Source organism: Lytechinus pictus, chromosome 15 (genome assembly GCF_037042905.1).
Source record: "Lytechinus pictus isolate F3 Inbred chromosome 15, Lp3.0, whole genome shotgun sequence".
In the NCBI taxonomy this organism is placed as follows: Eukaryota; Metazoa; Echinodermata; class Echinoidea; order Temnopleuroida; family Toxopneustidae; genus Lytechinus; species Lytechinus pictus.
This window is the reverse complement of record NC_087259.1, coordinates 19,464,495-19,484,558: the sequence shown is the minus strand read 5'-3', so window position 1 is coordinate 19,484,558 and position 20,064 is coordinate 19,464,495. Positions and strand designations below refer to the sequence as shown.

The window sequence follows — 20,064 nt, the reverse complement described above, 5'->3', positions numbered from 1 at the left end:
ATTTTTTTTATCAGATTCAGTATCTGCAACTAGTTAGAAGAACCTATTGCAGGGTATCAGCATGCGTATAGGCCTTAATTGTTACATTCAGAATTAAAGTATTGGTCAACTCAATTTCTACTATTTTATGATATAAAGGCTATATCACGATAATTTACTGCTTACTGACTAAATTAATTGCTACTATTTTATGATATAAGTTAGATAAATGATATATCACGATAATTAACTGTTAAAGTTATAGTCGAATGAGTTTCCCTTACAAGAATTTAAAATTATTTTCACAGTGGCGTTTTTTTTTTTTTTTTTTTTGGGGGGGGGGGCAAGCCCCATGCCGGCGCCCCAATGAGTCCCCCACGTATGGTAAGCCACTGAGTTTTCGTGTAGGCCCTACATGCCCTATAAGCCTATTTTCAATGAAACTATATTGGGCTTTTAGCAGGCAAATGGAAAAGTAAAACGTAAATAAATAAATTTGAAAAACAAATGGTCGCTCGCGGGGTCGCCTGAGCAGTGAGCTGCAGGAACGATTGCATCAGAAAAGGCGTGCTCGCAAATAAATACATCGGATATCATCTATGGCGCCATAATGTACACAGACAAATTGGCATAGTTATATCGGATGTAAACTTTTGATTACGCGTGTCAGACAAACAAATTCAATCAACCAGTGAATTTGTGAGTATGAATTGCACATTCTTGCTTGTCTATTGCATTCATTACTTTGCCTTTTTGATATATGTATAGAATTGTCATTTAATTCGAATGCTGATTATTTTGAAATTTGCACAGCTCAGGTTACAGCCATGGCAGGGAATGACGAAGGAACACCCAATCTGGCTCAGTCTCAGCCGACCGCTGCGGGATCTACGAGCGACCCCAACCCCGCAGCTTCCGGGGCCGGTGCGGCTGGACAAGCCGTTGAGAAGACAGAGGCTCAGCTGAAAAAAGAAGCGAAAAAGGAGGCACAAAGACAGGCAAAGCTGGAGAAGTTCAAACAAAAACAAGAAAAGCAAGCTCAACAGGAAAATAAAAGTGGAGAGGTAAGAACGGCTGAAACAAATTTTCTGAATCAGCTGAGAGTGAGATTGATCATTGAGTCTTTTTTTTAATTTAGGGCCTAGGCCCTACCTCAAATCAATGTTTGGTATTGGTAAAGTCATGACGCCAGTGACAGTGCACCCATGTGTTCATATCATCTCGCGTGCGAAGGAATATCAGTCATATGCACGCGACACACACGACAAGTCAAAAAGATAGTGGGCTTTTGCCCGCATAAAATATCACCAATAATCTGGTATTTCACATTCTGCTATGACACTTACCGAATCATTTAGATCCTTCCGTGACTTCTCCTTGAAGTTTTTTCTTAAAAATATGTATATTTTCTTGATCTTTAGTGAAGATTTCACGGAGATAAAATTTGGTCAGCGTAGATATCAATTTTCGCCTAAAGTCAGAGGGCGCGCGATTTATTTTCATATCAAAGACACGACAAGGGAAGGATTAGGAACCTACACTATTTTACACGCAAATCGACGCAAGGCATTACGCGAAGTCCGTGAAGTGTCCAATCTTTTCATTGTATAGACTTTGGTATACCGTGACGTTCGTTAATACTGCTTGTACTGCTGGTTTCGTTCCAGGCATGTGTATTTAAAAAAAAAAAAATTATATTAGTCATCGTTTTAAATTAATTGCAACAAAAGTGTTATCATCGCCAATAGTAATCCTGAATTATGTTTTTGAAGGTATTTTATTTATTGGTGCCCATAATTAGTAAATTAATCATAAGAATTGCGCATTCAAAGAATTTAGACACAGTTATAAAATTACCGAGGAGCTGAATCAAGGTTGTGAAATTTATTAGCGCCACCAACGGGCTTCCTTGTATTTCCGTAGAAGAGACAAACGAAGTCACTTGCTAGGCCGAGGTAAGCGAAATTTGCTCTTTTTAAATGAAATGAGTTAAATATCATATGTAATGTATAATTTTGTTATGTATTGCTACTTACCGGAAAGAGCCCCGGTGCGTAGCGAGAAGGAGTTTCGGCAAATATTACTTCAGCAATGAAGCAATGTTTGCCGACTACTTCGAAATCTACGGTCAAACACGGTCCGGTGTACGAGGTTCGTATATATATACGAACCTCGTATTAGTGTGAGTGGTGACAGTGTAGCCCTGTTTGGCTGTGTAGGGCTCCACTCCACTACCGCTACATTAATGCTACACCCACCGAAGGCCGAACATCAAGGTGGTGAACTCGCTCTGATACTCCGAGTGGTGGGATTTTATAGGGGAAAATATAAAACTCATGCACCAACACGATTTTAAATTTAAAAAAGAATAAAAAACTTCCTACTTTTCATTTTAATGTCACTCCATATCCATCCTCCGGTTAGTCTAAAAATTGGCGATTGAGAGCCAGTATCGGGTTCCTCACCCTTATTAATTCACTGCCGCATGCGCGGAAATCGCAGCTCAAATTATGGATATTCATTGATAGGACATTAGAAAGTATATATCAAGATCGTCACAGATTTTGATCTCCGGGGGGGGGGGGGGGCAGTCAAATGTATTGCTGTACACGCATGTGGCCAAATTATTTCCAAACACCCCCTAAAAGAGTTTTTCTCTGTGTGCAAAATGACACCCTAAACAAGTTTTTCGCAGGCTTTATTTACACATTTTGGCCCCTAAACAAGTCGCCAGAATGTGACCCCGGGAAAAAGCTTGGGGAAAAAAAACATACCCTAAACACGTTTGGCTAGTCTTAAGAAAAAAGAGCTTTGGAAAAAAAAAAACCCTAAATACGTTTGACCCTGCGATTGACCATTGACCAGACTTTCTAAACTACCCCTTTTTTGAAAATTAAACACGTTTTTTGGTCACGCGTGTGTACAGCAATATATTTGACTGGCCCCCCCTACCCCCACAGGCTCGATCTATAGCCAATACTTGTCAAGGGGTGCATTTTCAGAACATGGAAAATACTTGTTTAGGGTGCTTTTCGAAACCCCCTGGGCCTGGCTGGCTGCCAGCTTGCTAGTTGCATAATTTTTAATTTTTCTTTAAATATCCTTTAAGTTTGACTGCTGTCTACAGTATATTTTGATAGTTGGCTCGGCCAAGCCCAGTCTGCCCACAGCCTATGGCAAAATAGTATCACATCCTTGGTCCAATCATGTTTTGTTTCTGCAATAATTTGCAGCATAAAAGGGCATAGTCTACTGATGACTAGCATGACTAGATCTTGTTGAAAATATTGCAAAGAACAACACTAGCAAGATACAAAACATGAAAGTTTCCACACATAATTCCATTTTTTTCCTTGAAAAAAGAGTGAAATGTTGGCATCCAGTGAGTCCAAAGAGTAGATTGAAGATGGTGAAGATAATAATAATAATCCATATTTTACTGTTTGAAATAGAAATCTTCTTCAAATTCATTTTCCGTTCATAAATGATAATACATTGAATTTGCATGGAAATGGATTTCCCCATCTAAGATAAATTTCATGCAGCATCCGAGATGACAAACATTGTTTTGACAAGCAGAAAATAAATTAGTAAAGTATCACAAAAAAGAAAGGTTGTAACCATCACTTTTTAATTTATTTTTTAAGTTTTGAAATTCTGACAGTGGTCAGGTACACTCTGTCCCCCTCCCCCATTACCTGCCCCTCCCTCAGATATACAATATTCCTCATTTCTCTCTTACTCAACTCAGCTGCAACAGCAAGACGTAATTATTGAAAAAAAAAAGTTTCTTGAACTTGGATTCTGTTTGTTGTTTCAAACAGGGCAAGAAGGATAAGAAGAAGAAAGAAAAAGTTGCAATAACTTATGACAAAAATATTCCACCTGGAGAGAAAAAAGGTAAGGTAACTTTCATTATTTTTTTTCATTTTACCTGAAAAGCACGTATTATTTTTTAAACTAATTTTCTGGTCAAATTTATGAAAAAATTCTCCTTAATTATAATCAATCAAATTATAAGCATTTTATTCCCAGTGATAATATAAAAGACAATTCAGAATTTAAGTCATGATGCCTCAAGTGATTTTACAAACCATCATAAAACATTATGCATGCGTGTAGGTTTATGATGCAATTATGTGATGGCACAAGTGCATGTACTCCCCCATGGTTAGGAGGCCTATTGGCTAAACTACTAAGATGATGATGATGGTGGTGGTGGTGGTGAGGATGAGGATGGTGGTGGTGATGATGATGATGATGATAATGATGATGGTGGTGGTGGTGGGTTGGTAGCAGTGGTGATGACAGTGGTGTTGGTGTTAGTGGGGTGATGATGATGATGATGATGGTGATGATGTTGAAGATAATGGTGGTAAATTGGTAAAGAAAATAAAATTTATGGTACTTGATAATTAAACATAAAGAGCATTTGTGTTGAATTACATTTCAGATGTGAGTGGAACCCTCCCTGATTCCTACAGCCCTGCCTATGTAGAAGCTGCTTGGTATTCATGGTGGGAAAAACAGGGCTTCTTCAAGCCAGAATATGGAGTAAGAAACTTTGATTGTACTTCAAAAAATATTTTGCCATTGCATTAGCCTACAGTGACTTTAACTTATGTGCAGGCCTTAATATGTGACAATGTAACACATAATGATGAATGTATATTTGATCTGTTTTTCAAAGTCTTTTGAAATTGTCAAGTTTATCAATTATATAAGTTTTTTTTTTTTTTGGGGGGGGGTGGGCTAAATAATGTGCTATTTTAAAAACTTTCTAAGTTAAAATCCCATTATACACAAAGCACTCCATGATCATTTCATGAAGTGTTGACTCTTGTTGAACTGATATTTGGTAATACCGATTTTTAGCTCATCCGGCCCAAAGGGCCAGATGAGCTTATGCCGTGGCGTGGCGTCTGTCGTCGGTCGTCCGTCCACAATGCTTCTTCTTCGCCATTTCAAGTCCGATTTCAATTCTGTTTGCTTTATATGATAGCACTAGATGGGGGATTCAAAACTTCTGCACAGAATTTTGAAATTCATTGAATATGCTAATTTATGCGCATTTTTCAAAATTCCCAAAAATGCTTCTTCTTTATTTGTGGACCGATTTTGAATTTTTTGCTTCCATCTTCATGTGGTTCACCAAACATACACAGAATTTTGAAATTCTGACTAATTTTGAAATTCTGACTAAAACAATTTTTATGCTAATTTATGCAAAATTAATTCATGCATATTTTCAAAAATTCACATAAAATGCTTCTTCTTTATTTGTTGACCGATTTTGATTTTTTTTCTTGCATCTGGTAGAGCTTCATGAGGTTCACCAAACTTTTACACAGAATTTTTTTAATTTGGAGTAGAAAATTATGCTAATTTATGCAAAATTCATACATCACAGAAAATGCCTCTTATTTATTTGTTGACTGAATTTCAAAATGCTTCTTCATCATTTCAAGTCTGATTTCAATTCTGTTTGCTTTATATGATAGCATTAGGTGGGGGATTCAAAACTTCTACATGTACACAGAATTTTGAAGCTCATGAAATATGCTAATTTATGCATATCTTTAAAAATTCACATAAAATGCTTCTTCTTTAATTGTTGACCGATTTTGATTTTTTTCCTCCATCTGGTAGAACTTCATGAGGTTCACCAAACTTCTACACAGAATGTTGAAATTTTCAGTAGAAAATTATTTATGCTAATTTATGCGAAATTTATTCATAAATCACAGAAAATGCCTCTTCTTTATTTGTTGACCGATTTTGATTTTTTTTGTTCAATCTGGTAGAGCTGCATGAGGTTCACCAAACTTGTACACAAAATTTTGAAATTTTGTCTAGAAAATCATTTATGCTAATTTATGCAAAATTTATTCATAAATCACAAAAAATGTTTATTCTTCTTCATTTGTTGATCAATTTCAGTTTTGTTTGCTTTATATGATAGCTCGAGGTGGTGATACAAAATTTAAACACAGAATTTTGAAACTCATTAAATATGCTAATTTATTCATATATTTTCAAAACTCACAAAAAATTCTTATTTTATTTGTTGATTGATTTTGATTATTTTTGTTCCATCTGAGAGCTACATGAGGTTCACCAAGGTTTCACACAGAGTTAAGAAATTTTGATGAGAAAATCATTTATGCTTAATTTATATGAAATTTATTCATAGATCACAAAAAATGCTTCTATGTTATTTCTTCATTTATTTCAATTCTATATCCTCAATTTATGTCACCAATATAATTCACTACAGCGTCAACTTGGCTGAAATTAAAATTGTGTTCAATTTCGTTTCGAGATGCTGGATGAGCTCCACATCATTGATGTGCTAGTCTTTACAACTTTTACTGTTAGATTGATTTGAAGGAGAAAGAATCAAAAACCTTTCAAAGTTAGCTTTAAACCCCAACTCTCCCTTTCTCTTTTTCATATTTTTTAAATTATCAGGGGCCCGTTTCATAAAGGACTTGCAACTGTTGTAACTGTCATTATGGCAACTACCATGGTAACCTTGATTTTGGTTGGCTGCTGAGCCCTGTTACCATGGTAGTTGCCATTATGGCAAACTTAAACAATTGCAAGTCCTTTATGAAACGGGCCCCAGGAGCTCATTGCAGAAAGAGTTGTGTTCAAATGCACCTAGAAATACCAAGCGCCATTTCAAAATATTCACTTCTTATTGGTTGAAACATGAAGTTGCTTTTGATTGCTAGAGTTGTGTTTGATCGTAGCTCTTTCTGCAACTGAACCGGCCCCAGCTGTGTTCAGTTTAGTAAATTGATTCAGTCCCACAATGCAATATGTGCCAAGACTCTGAAAATAATTGTGAGTTGTGAGTTTTTTGTTATTTTCACATGATTTCAAGTAATTTTTGGCAACACCACCTTGGTTTGCTTCAGCATAAATTGACTTGTATTCTGACACTCGTGTGAGATTGGAACTTGTGCTAGCTTTGTCTCAAGACCGACTTGTTTGATTGAATTTAAATACAATTGGGTTCTTGCGTACTTATTTGTCTGTGTATGTTATCAAGCAAACCTGGCAAAAGGTTTGAATTTTCAAACTGATTATTACTTTTAGGGTAGAGATTTGACAAATCTGAAGAAGGAGGATCTTTTCATGATTTGTATTCCTCCTCCCAATGTGACCGGGTCTCTTCATCTCGGCCACGCCCTGACGAATGCCGTTGAAGATGCCCTCACAAGATGGTCAGTACGCACTACAAGTTTAGAGTTTACGTAAAATCAGTTGCCCCTACACAAGTGGGCAACAATTTCTTGGCACAGTTGCTTTTCATTTTCACATCTCTTTTGTGTATAGCAATATTATAAAAGAATACCTTAATTTGAATGCTGTGGAAAAGTATTTTAGAAATTTATTATTTTCAAAATTGATTAATTACTTTTTTTTTCTCAAATTTGCACTAATTTGATTTATATATCACTATAGTTATATTCTATTAAGGCCAGAAAAAGCAGTTCAGATTTTTTTTCTTAATACATCATCTGTACCTCAAATCAAGAAAACCACTCATACTTCACTCAGTAGGCCTACAATTATTTTGGATCCCCTCTAGTTTATAATTGAAATAGATATATACTGAAAGACTTAAAAAAAAAAACAATTGCTAGGGTGGGGGACAATAGTGCTTAAAATGTTGACTATAATTCATATATAATGAATCATTTGCAAATTGTAACATTTCGCAATTTGTATATCAATGCTGTATGTCGTGCACTGCATTGCCAATTTGCCACTTTTAACACTTTAATGATTAAATAATAATCCAATCCTTGCTCTGTACAGGAACCGCATGAAGGGCAAGGTATGTCTGTGGAATCCTGGATGCGATCACGCAGGCATTGCTACTCAGGTGGTCGTGGAGAAGAAGCTGTGGAGAGAGAAGAAGCTCACAAGACACGATCTCGGCCGAGAGAACTTTGTAGAGGAGGTCTGGAAGTGGAAACATGAGTAAGTATGGCAAAAGGGGGGGGGAGGAGTAATGAAGCAATTTGTAAAGTAATACATATAATAAAAAGTTTGAATATCATATCAGATGTGTGCTTTGGTAGTTGATACATTGTTTTTCATGATCCACAAGAGAAGGAGGAAAGATTTTCTGCTTATTTTCTCAGTGTTGTCCCAACAACCTAGGCGACTCCAACATGGTTGTAGTTACAGTGGTTATTAAGTCCTTATACAATACAACTGGAACCAACTGCTGCGCTCGTGGACTATTCATAAAATGTAGAGGCTTCTTAAGAGATTGATCCGATATTTCTCTGATGATATCCCCATCCAGGAAAGGAGGAAGGATCTATGATCAGCTGAGAACCCTTGGCTCATCAATGGACTGGGACAGGGCCTGTTTCACCATGGACCCCAAGCTCTACAACGCTGTCCAGGAAGCGTTCATACGGATGCATCAGAACGGCACCATCTACCGGAGCAACCGTCTCATCAACTGGTCCTGTACCCTCAAGTCTGCCATCTCCGACATCGAAGTAAGTCCGCAAGGCGGGCGTGCCCCCCTGTCATAGTCTGCAGGCAAAGATCCTAAATGACACTCTTATCACATAATCAACATTATCAACTTTCAATCAGGGTCTGTGCTTGCAGACTGTCGGTACTTGCCAATTGTCCTAATTTAATAGCGAGAGTCTCAATTTTTTTAGGGCACATTACGTACGTAACGTAATAAGGGTGTCAAAAACACTAAACTAATGAAAAAAGGGTATCGATTTTCGCTAGGAAAGCTACGTGTTATGGGTCAAATTTGCGAGGGTATAAAAAATTAAGACTAAAATGTTTTATAAAGGATGTACTTTTTGCCCCAGGAGTCAACATTACGTGTTTAGAGTACGATTTGCGCGAGGGGTGGGATGTGGGGCTGTACTAAACCCAATGATGTAGGTAAAGGTAAACCGACGACCGACGTCCATGACATAACAATTGAAATATCGCTGTACTTGTTTAGGGGTTCAATTCAGGGAATGCTTGCCAATAGTATCGTTTTGTCTCCAATACTTGTTAAGGGGTGCATTTTCAGAATATGGAAAATACGTGTTTAGGGTGCTTTTCGAGAACCCATGGTCGCGCATGGTATCCACTCGTCAATGGAAGTGGCCCCCCCCGGGCATCACACATTTTTTGTTGCATTGCCAATGGTAGGATCTCCATAGCATTGATTAGTGATCGCAATACTACTATACTAGTATTCAAATGCTCATAACTTTCTCATTATTTGTCTGATTTTTCTCAAAACTTCCCCCCCCCCCCGGGCGTACAGATGAGGGTGTATAGTGGGCAATGGACCGCCCAAAATTTTCACAACCAAGGGGATAAAAAAAAGGAAAGCAAAGGATAAGTGTGAAATATGATTAATATATTCTGAATGGTATGTCAAAATTTATCACAAAATGAGATTTTTGTATCACAAAGGTCTTTCCTCTCGATATTTTCAGGGCTTGGAATGATTTTTTTCTTAGCCAAAATAAAGAAATTAATTAACTTTTGATGACACAGTTTATTTATTTTCCAGGTTCCTAATCTTTTATTTTTTATATATATTTTTTTAGGTAGAGAAGAAGGAATTGACTGGGAGGACCTATCTCTCTGTGCCTGGCTATGAAGAGAAAGTTGAATTCGGGGTCTTAGTAGAATTTGCCTACAAGGTTCAAGATTCTGGTAAGACGTAATCTTGATATTGGACTGTTGGCAAGTCATGTGATAAATGATTTGACCCATCATTATTGACCAGGGGCCTGTGTCATAAAGAGTTAAAACTGTTGTAACTTTGCCATTATGGCAACTACCATGGTATCCTTGATTTTGATTGGCTGCTGAGCCCTGTTGCCATGGTATTTGCCATAATGGCAAAGTGATAACAGTTGTAATTTCGTTATGAAATGGGCCCTAGATGCTGTTTCGTTTATGTCTGAGCCATACCTCAATAGTTAATCCTTCAATCCAGAGTGTATTCATGAACCTTTAACCTAAACTGCTTATTTCATGTCATAAAATACAAGAGAACTAGTGAGACCTCATCAACTCTCATTTGCATATCACCTGTGATATGCCTAACCATGTTTCATTTTCCATGTTCCTTTTTTCAAATCAACATTTTGTTGGGGTGGACTTGTCCTTTAAATAGATAAATGTGAGATTGTTTTTGTTGTATATTTCTTGCTATGTTGTAGACATTTAGGGGAAGTGAAGATATACATGTAGACAAAATAAAGATTGATTTATTTTTACCAGAATAGATTTATTTTTCAAAGATAAGGAGCTTGTCACTTCTCTTCATTAAAAATCAGTATATTTTTTTATCAAAATACATATTTCACATAGATGAGGAGCTGGTTGTTGCGACAACTCGTATTGAGACGATGTTGGGTGATACCGCCGTCTCCGTCCATCCGGATGATGACCGTTACAAGCATCTACACGGGAAGCGGGTCATTCATCCATTCAGGAACTGCTCCTTGCCCATCCTATGCGATGACTTTGTTGAAATGGGCTTCGGAACAGGTAACTCAGGGGGTGGTGATGATGGGGGTGAAAATTGGAGAATGAGGATGAATGGATGGAGGAGCGGACAATGATGGTGATGAAGGTGGTGATGGTGGTGGTGTTGGTGGTTATAGTGAAGATGTTGGTGATGATGATGGTGATGGTGATGATGATTATGATGATGATGATGGTGATGATGATGATGGTCGTGATGACAATGATTGTTGTGATGATGATGACGGCAATGATGACAATGATGATGGTAAGTTTGATGATTGTGATAAGGATGATGATATTTATAGAATGATGTTGATGAAAAGAGTGACAATGATATCGATCTTGATAACAGTAAAATGTTGATTGTGATGATGTTGCTGATAATGAACAATGTAAAACACCAGCTGTAAAAATACAATTCAATTCATTCTTCCTTAGCTGTTCCTATCTATGTGAATTGTAAAAGACTTTCTATCACAATTATTCTCACGGCAGGCAGTGGAATAAGTTTGGTTGTAATTGCTCTCACTGATGTTTTTCCTAGGTGCTGTGAAGATCACACCAGCCCACGATCACACTGATTACCAGGTTGGCAAGCGTCACAATCTTGAATTCCTCAATGTCATTGATGATGATGGTAACATCACAGAAGTTGGTGGACAGTTCAAGGTATGGACTTTGTTTCCTTTTTGTTTGTCTCTCTAGGTTTTTATTTTCATTTATGAAGTTGTGTGTTGTCTTAATCGTTATCATTTATTTAAAGGAACTTATTTTGTTTTGTTATGTATCTATGAAATCACATTTTATTTCCAGTTTTCGGTTCAACTTGTATTTACAAATTCACAAAGGTTGTTTTTTATGCAGACTTCATTCTTAATCACACTTTATTCAGTAGGTAGATTGATAGAGTGTCCAATAATAATTGCACGGTTTTGCCACAGGGTAATAAATTTGACTCTTGCCATTAAGGTTATTGTATGTATAAGCCCACCATTTATGTACATTAATTGTAACCATAGTAACATGTGTCTATTTTATAGCATGCTGTTATAGAAATGTGCATTCATTATTGGACGCTATATATGTGTTGAATTTAGCATACTCAATGTAAAAAAAAATCTGCATAAACTATGGATTCAAACTCCAGATGATTCAAAACCATGTTCTTAACTAGAGGCAGTATGTTTTTTTAATTATGTGCCACTGATGTTATTGATGGAAGGTATTTGCGATATTTCAGCCTTTATATTTTCAAATCGACTTTCAGGGAATGAAGAGGTTTAACGCAAGACGAGCTGTCTTAGAAGCACTGAAGGAGAAAGATCTCTACAGAGGCACAAAGCCAAACCCTATGGTGGTGCCAACGTGCAGGTAATGCATTTGTGGGGATGTTTTTATTACAAAAATATGAAACGTATGAATATTATGTTAATGGTTATGATACAATGATGATGATGATGATGATATAATGTTGATGATTGATGATTATGTTGATGATGATGACAATGAAGACGATGATGACGATTATGACGAAGATGACGATAATGATGATGATTATGGTGATGTTGATAGATGATGATGATGTTGATGATGTTGTGATGATGGTTTCGAGAATGATGATAATGATGACGATGATATTGATGATGATGACGAGTATTATGTTGACGATTATGATGATTTTGAAGTAGAGTATTTTATAAAGAACTGTGACAATGATGATGATACTTGTTGATGATGATGCCATTGATAATATTGATAGTAATATTGATGTTGATGACATAGATGTTGATTGTGGTGATGTTTTTTTTTTACAAACAATACACACCAACTGTACTACATGAAACAAATCATCTCATTCTTCCTCAGTCGTTCCAAAGACATCGTAGAACCCTTACTGAAGTCTCAGTGGTTTGTTGACTGTCGGGAAATGGCTAGACGAGCAGTAGAAGTAGTAGAGAACAACACACTGAAGATCGTCCCTGAGATGCACAAGAAGACGTGGTATTCTTGGCTCAATAACATCAGGTAGGACATTGGATTCCATTTTTTAGAGTGATAATCCTAAATTTTCCAAGTTCCAATGTTTCTGTGGATCAATTTTATTAAGGTGCTACATGTTTGAAAATTATAATTATTAACTGGGGGCTACAAGTTGAATAGGCGCTCCGGATTTGCGTCACATTTGCAGCAATCACCTTTATTTTCTCCCGCTGTGTAATGTAACAAATAAATACATATTAATTCACTGACAAAGCGACACATCAATACTCATTGCATAATCCACTGAAATGCCTTTAATCTTATGTCAGTACTTGAGTTACTATGATTTGAAACCAAACAGGTCTATTATGTATGCTGCATGCCATATTCAAGGGAAATCTAAACCAAACCAACCTTGTTGATATTTCATATAGCACCATTTCCTTGTGATTGCCAAGCTTTACACACCACAAGTTAACAAAAATGAATAGGAGATGAATTCCTTTCTCCAATAATGTAACGCATGGCTTTACTCCTCTTAATCTCTGGTATGCTATTATGTCATGGATTTGCTCTATATTCAGTTGGCCATCAAAACCTCATATCTTAAATCAAAGTTTTTGACGAAAACTATTAAAGACAAAGCTGCACCTAGCATTTTTTGCAATGGTGGCAACCGCATGTCTAAAAATTTAGTCTCTTAAAATCTGTAAAGAAGTATTTATAGGCAAAAGAATGTTGCTACTTATGTCATAACTCTAAAATGGAGCTTTTCCTGAGCTCTCCTAAAAAGTTTTGAATTTTAAGATACAAGCTTTTTTTGAAAGACAGCTTGGTCTGCTAAGGTCAGGCAATTGGAATGCTGATTTTAATTTTGAATCCTGAAAGAAGTTACTACTTGCCTTTAAAGAAAAAGTCCACCCCAACAAAAAGTTGATTTGAGTAAAAAGTGAAAAATTAAACAAGCATAATACTGAAAATTTCATCAAAATCGGACGTGAAATAAGAAAGTTATGACATTTTAAAGTTTTGCTTAATTTCACAAAACAGTTATATTCACATCCTGGTTGGTATGCAAATGAGGAGACTGATGATGTCATCCACTCACTATTTCTTTTGCATTTTATTATATGAAATATTCTTATTTTCTCCTCTCTGTCAAGTGAAACAATGGGTATTTCCTCCATGAACATGTGGAATTAGCATTGTTTAATACTATATGGTTCACTCAAGTTGTCCCTTATTGTCAAATCTGTAAAAAATGAAATATTGTATAATTCAAACAATAGAAAACAAAAGAAAAAGTGAGTAAGGGACATCATCGTTCTTCTCATGTGCATGTCACCAAGTTGTGCACAACACTGTTTTGTGAAAATTAAGCAAAATTTTGAAATGTCATAACTTTCTTATTTTACATCCGATTTTGATGAAATTTTCAGCGTTATGCTAGTTTGATTTTTCTCTATTTATTCAAATCAACATTTTACTGGGGTGGACTTGGCCTTTAAAAATTGATTAGCAAAATCTTCCCTCCACAGGGATTGGTGTATCTCAAGACAGCTGTGGTGGGGACATCGTATCCCAGCATACTTTGTGACAATCAACGACCCGGGTGTTCCTGTAGGAGATGTAAGTGCAATGAAAACAATATACTTCTCATCCATACAAATTGCAAGAGGGGTGGGCAGACATGTATTAGTCTGGTGTGCAAACCCTTCTCTCGAGTTCAGTGGTCTGAATATGCAGCCTACAACGACTTGTGTACTGAATGCCCTCTTGCTCATGATTGATTACTTATAGAGTAATGCAGACCCCGAAATTGAAACAGCAAGTTTTATATATGCTAGTTTTGTGTGAACACCCATTTGCTGATTTCAATCTGGGTATGTGCCTGTACAGTAGACTAGACAGGAATACATGTGATTATCTATGTATTTGCACATTCCATAAATGTAGATGAATACTTTGTATACTTCAAGGCTTTGGCAGTTCTGTAAGTGACAGAAAACAGGGATTCCAATCTTCAGGCAGTGGCATGATTTCAGGCTCTGATGAAATAATATGGTTTGCAGAATTTGTTTACATTGCACTTTCTTAAGCTGATTGTATCAAACTGAACAATAAATTTACTGAGATGAATATATTAAAGGTCAAGTCCACCCCAGAAAAATGATGATTTGAATAAATAGAGAAAAATCCAACGAGCGAAACGCCAAAAATTTCATTAAAATCGGATGTAAAATAAGAATGTTATGACATTTTAAAGTTTCGCTTATTTTTCACAAAACAATTATATGCACATCTCAGTGACATGCAAATGAGACAGTCGATGATGTCCATCACTCACTATTTCTTTTGTTTTTTATTGTTTGAATTATACAATATTTCATTTTTTACAGATTTGACAATAAGGACCAACTTGACTGAACCATATAGTATTAAAACAATGCTAATTCCACATGTTCAGGGAGGAATTAATCTATGTTTTACTTGACAATGAGGAGAAAATCAGAATATTTCATATTTCATATAATGAAATACAAAAAAATAGTGAGTGGATGACGTCATCAGTCTCCTCATTTGCATACCGACTAGGATGTACATATAACTGTTTTGTGAAATTAAGCAAAACTTTAAAATGTCATAACTTTCTTCTTTTACATCCGATTTTGATGAAATTTTCAGTGTTATGCTTTTTGGATTTTTCTCTTTTTATTCAAATCAACTAATGGTTGGGGTGGACTTGTCCTTTAATTTGTTCCCATACCAAAATGAAAGACTTGATCAGAGAAGTAGTACAGGAATATCTGTCGAAGACATCTTTAGTAAATTTGATGCAGAACTAATAGTAGTAGTAGTAGTAGTAACATTGTTAGCAATGTTCTTGAAATAATTTCGTGTCTTTTTATTGAACACAGGAAACTGATAACAACTATTGGATCTCCGCCCTGACTGAGGAGGAGGCCAGGCGGAAAGCTGCAGAACGCTTCAAGGTCACAGAGGACAAAATAACCCTCAAACAAGGTTAGAAAATAAAAGTAAAAGCACTGGAATCTGTAACCTAGAATAGAATAGGGTAATATAGGCGCACTTTGAGCACCTTACAAGGATAGTGGTGGATATGTGCACAATATAATTAAAATGCCCCATATCATCGTTGTTGTCATTACTATCATTATTATCATCATCATTATTTCATGATAACACTTGTTTTATGTCCTCTCTTTTCCCTTTATAGATGAAGATGTCTTGGATACCTGGTTCTCCTCGGGATTATTTCCATTCTCCATTTTTGGATGGCCCAATCAGGTACATGATACAACAAAACAATGTTATCAATGGCAAGTTACCAGCTAGTGTTGTAAGCCACTGAAATGCTGCTATATGATTGGTCTAGGGCATATTTGTTGAGAAGAAATGTTATTAAATGGGATGTGTATATCGATAGGCCCAAAGTCAGACAAAAATCAAGGAGTTGGTTTTGTTGGTGTACATGTAACTATAGCATTAACCCTAAACTGACCGGGGGGGGGGGGGGGTTGAATCAACTCCCCCCTCAACATTTTCTGCGATCATTTCGCCGCACAAAACTTTTTTTACCGCGCCACTCACAGAGTTTATACTTTCAAGTCTCGCGCATCTTTTCATACCAAATTTGCGACACCCGGGTATGCGGTTTCAAAATTACGCAACATTTTGTAAGTGCATGTCAGACCAAAAATTGTTCCAAAACGTGATTTTGTGTACAAAGTCAATGCAAATTGAGTTTTCTCATCTTATTCATAAAGATATGGTTATTTTTGCTTTTAACAGCTGAAATCAATTGATTTTAGCATAATTATGCTTCAAAAAGGTTGTGCAATAAATCTGGTGAAAAAAAACAAAGAAAAACAAAAGGTTGAAAAACAATGAAATACATAAAACAATAAAATACATAAGAAATTGATTTCCAAACCGAAGTTTTTTTCAATTGCCATTGTTAAGAATGCTACAAAGAATACTTTTACAAAAAAATTAGCATTCTAGGAGCTTTATTTAGTGAATTAGAGCAAAAAGTATGATTTATGCATAAATTAGCATTATTAATTCATATTAAATAAAATCTCATTATTTTGGAAAATTTTACCATACAGCCTTGTAGATTACATCGCACACTACCAGCGTGCAAATTTTTGCGGCGCTCGCGCGATCGGCGGCCGAGATCTCAGGGGGGGGTTGAATCAACCCCCCCCCCCCCCGGCCGCAGAACAGCCAAAAAAGCCCGGTCTAGTTAGGGTTAAGGAAAGCTACTTTTTCCCCTTCTTTTCTTTTTCTCTCTATGCTATCTACTGTCCTGTACTATTTCTTATACACTTAGTTTTATTAGCCCATGAGGCCCGATGGGCCAGATGAGCTTATTGGCCCGATTCTACGCTATTTTATTCATGAGTCCACTGTTTTTATTCATGAGTCCACTCTTCAAACAGTTGACTCATGAATAAAATAGCGTATCTAACCATGGTAACAGGCGTCAATTTGGCGCACTGACAAAAGCGCGCATCAGCATTGGACATTTTTATACACGTGCCTGATACGCACTAAATTAAGCATAATTTATACAGGAAATCTGCATAAACCATGGATTCAACCGTGGGTTTTCAAAACCATCTTTGTGAATTCGGGCCATTTAGTTTTGAACTTTTCTTGTCAGGAACCTGGGCTTTAATTCTATTCTTTCTATTTGAATATTTACATGTTACAGTATAATCATTTTATAGTGATCTTTAATTTTTTCTGTCTTTATTAAGCCTGTTTCGATGTGTTAATGATTTGATGTTTTGTTTTATGGCAAATAAAGATGAATTATATATTCCAAATGAAAAAAAAACTAGAAAGAAGAATTGTTGATATTTCATCCTCAGACTGCTGATCTGAAGTCCTTCTACCCCGGCACGCTCCTAGAGACAGGCCACGACATCTTATTCTTCTGGGTGGCCAGGATGGTGATGATGAGTCTGACCCTCAACGACGTCCTCCCGTTCACGGAGGTCTACCTGCATGCCATGGTACGGGATGCGCATGGAAGGAAGATGAGCAAGTCCCTCGGCAATGTGATCGATCCTGTTGATGTCATCAAGGGGATTACCCTTGAGGTGAGTCACCCGATTGCTGTCTGCATGTTGGGTGGGTAGTGATAGATGGGGATGGGGAAGGGGTGTGGGAGGAGGGGGGTAGGGGTAAGGTGACTATGGTAGCTACCCGGCCTATGTATAATACACCTTTGGATAAGTGTCTGGCCAACATGACTCAAACCTGTTGACGTCATGAAGGGGATTGTCCTCCAAGTGAGTTTCTGGGATTGCTTTCTGTTGTTGGCACCATGTGGGGTAAGGGGGTGGGGAGGGGGAGATGAGGGAAGAGGATGACTACATGTGTACACCATTGTATATGATGGAATATCTATTATGTCATGTAGCAACAGGATAGATTCTGTTGTTGCCATTAAGGGATTACTCTCAAGCTAATTGTTACTGTACTTGGCATCGTGTGGGATGGGGGAGGGGTAGCGAGGGGTTTAGTGGGAGGTAGAGGGTGACTGTACACCGTTAATTTGATGAAGATTGATCAAGTTACTCTGCAATGTGATCGATGCGGTTGATGTCATTTAGGTGATTACCCTGAATAATCTTTGTGCTGATCATGCTGTGATCCCATATTGGGGTGGCAGGTGAGGTTTGAAATTGGAACAGACCATTGTCTTGATTTACAGCCAGATTCAGTATATGGCTCTACATCTCTTGTTTGCTATTGCATATGGTTTTAATTCAATATATCGCTAGAGAATTTATTATAACACCGATCTCCTTTTGACTGTTTGTCTCCTGCAGGAGCTACACAGGATCCTGGAGCAGGGTAACCTGGATCCCAGGGAGGTGGAGAAGGCCAAGAAGGGTCAGAAGGAGGACTATCCTAACGGGATCCCGGAGTGTGGTACAGACGCCCTCAGGTTTGCCCTCTGCGCCTACACCTCACAAGGTAAAACCCTGTCCAACTAGACTACCCTTGTTAATTATACCTCACAAACTATGTGTATTACCCTCTCATATTTTGACTTGTTTCATTACACACCAGGGCCCCTTTGATAAAAATTACTCGTATGGTAACTTTGCCATCTTATGGTAACTTTCTCTGAATGCTTGATTTTGATTGGCTGTTGAGCATTGTTACCATGGTAGTTACCATTGGATGGCAAAGTTACAGTAATAATAACTTTTATGCAATGGAGCTCAGAAGACAAAATCCTGTCAAGCTAGACTTGCCCTTGTTTATTATATATTGTACAACACCTACTTAGCTTGTTATACGCGAGCAAATGGGAGGCTGAATGTCAAACATTTGTACCGTTGCACAAAAGACGTACCATCCAAAATGTACCGTTGCACGGCTTTAGGAGGTGACGTCACAATACGATTTTATTCATTGCGCTTAGTAAAAATGAACAATACGCGTATAAGCCAGCTGGCTAAATGCGCAAGGCTGCCCAAGGTCATGTGCGCTTGTGGGATTTTGCTTTCTGCTTTCGGTATTTTTGCTCCCTTTTCATAGATTACTATGGGGATAAACTCTTTGTTTTTTCATATTTTCGCTAAATTCTGAGGCGTTGTACAACACAAATAGCGAATATTCTTATTCGTGCAATGGTGCGAGATTTCGCATTCGGTGAAAGAAAGAAACGCTCTGTTCAACTCGGCTAACGCCTCGTTGAATAGAGCATCTTTCTTTCACCTCATGCGAAATCTCGCACCATCGCACTCATGCCTATTCGCTATTTGTATACCATACAAGGTAGTGTACATGCATAGTCCTGTCAGACTTACTTCATAGTACCTCACATGTTACTGCGGCAGCCCGAACACGTACTGTGTTCGGGCTGCGTTGTGATTCACCCCGACTCACCAGATGAAATCAGATGAGCATCGGGAATCAATCAAAAATACATAAAATTGCACAAAACTGTTACAAAGGAATCAATACATACTTACAACTTAAGCCGCAATATGGGCGGCCCTCAAAACTTCGAAATAATTCCCCAAAACGAAGCAAAAACGTCGGAAAATTTTGCCGGTGTGCATTAAAACTCGTTCGTACAGGAAGCAATGGAGGATTGATATAGCCTTTTGACGAGGCAACGAGATAGATTGATTTTTATTACCAAACGGGCAAAAAACAAAAAACAAGCGATAAAAGAGAAAAAATACTTTAAAAATAAAATAATAATTCAATATGCGATTTCAGTAAGTTCTTATTATCATCAGATCCTGCCAATACCACTAAAGTCCATTATAGATAATACAACAGAATGCCCCGACAAAAGGCTATCATTTGATGCGTCGGATAGAGATTGTTATGAATATTCATGAGTCTAGTTCCGTAAATTCTTGCTTCACCCTTTGCCTGGCAACTATTTTAGCTTCGGCTTTTTCTTTGAAAGAAGTAACATATTTTCGTTTGAATTATTTGTTTTTCTTTCTCCTCCATTCTTTTCTTTTGTTCTGTTTTATTTCTTTTCCCCCTTTTTTATTTTTATTTTTA

General features: G+C 37.1%; 1 protein-coding gene across 2 annotated transcripts in view; it reads left to right on the top strand.

Moving 5' to 3' along the window:
* The first annotated feature begins 498 nt into the window (after window positions 1-498).
* Window positions 499-20,064, top strand: part of LOC129277854 (valine--tRNA ligase-like) — a 35,103-nt gene continuing 15,537 nt past the window's right edge. The window contains exons 1-17 of one of the 2 annotated variants that reach the window (XM_054914032.2): window positions 499-678; window positions 793-1,043; window positions 3,804-3,879; window positions 4,433-4,533; window positions 7,084-7,211; window positions 7,810-7,974; window positions 8,306-8,507; window positions 9,582-9,690; window positions 10,354-10,533; window positions 11,057-11,181; window positions 11,780-11,883; window positions 12,379-12,537; window positions 14,031-14,121; window positions 15,411-15,516; window positions 15,731-15,801; window positions 17,394-17,624; window positions 18,360-18,507. In XM_054914032.2, the coding sequence (XP_054770007.2) occupies window positions 807-1,043; window positions 3,804-3,879; window positions 4,433-4,533; window positions 7,084-7,211; window positions 7,810-7,974; window positions 8,306-8,507; window positions 9,582-9,690; window positions 10,354-10,533; window positions 11,057-11,181; window positions 11,780-11,883; window positions 12,379-12,537; window positions 14,031-14,121; window positions 15,411-15,516; window positions 15,731-15,801; window positions 17,394-17,624; window positions 18,360-18,507 (2,233 nt within the window). In that variant the 5' untranslated portion in view covers window positions 499-678; window positions 793-806. The remainder of the gene's footprint in view (window positions 679-792; window positions 1,044-3,803; window positions 3,880-4,432; window positions 4,534-7,083; window positions 7,212-7,809; window positions 7,975-8,305; window positions 8,508-9,581; window positions 9,691-10,353; window positions 10,534-11,056; window positions 11,182-11,779; window positions 11,884-12,378; window positions 12,538-14,030; window positions 14,122-15,410; window positions 15,517-15,730; window positions 15,802-17,393; window positions 17,625-18,359; window positions 18,508-20,064) is intronic. The other variant, XM_054914033.2, reaches the window with a different exon arrangement.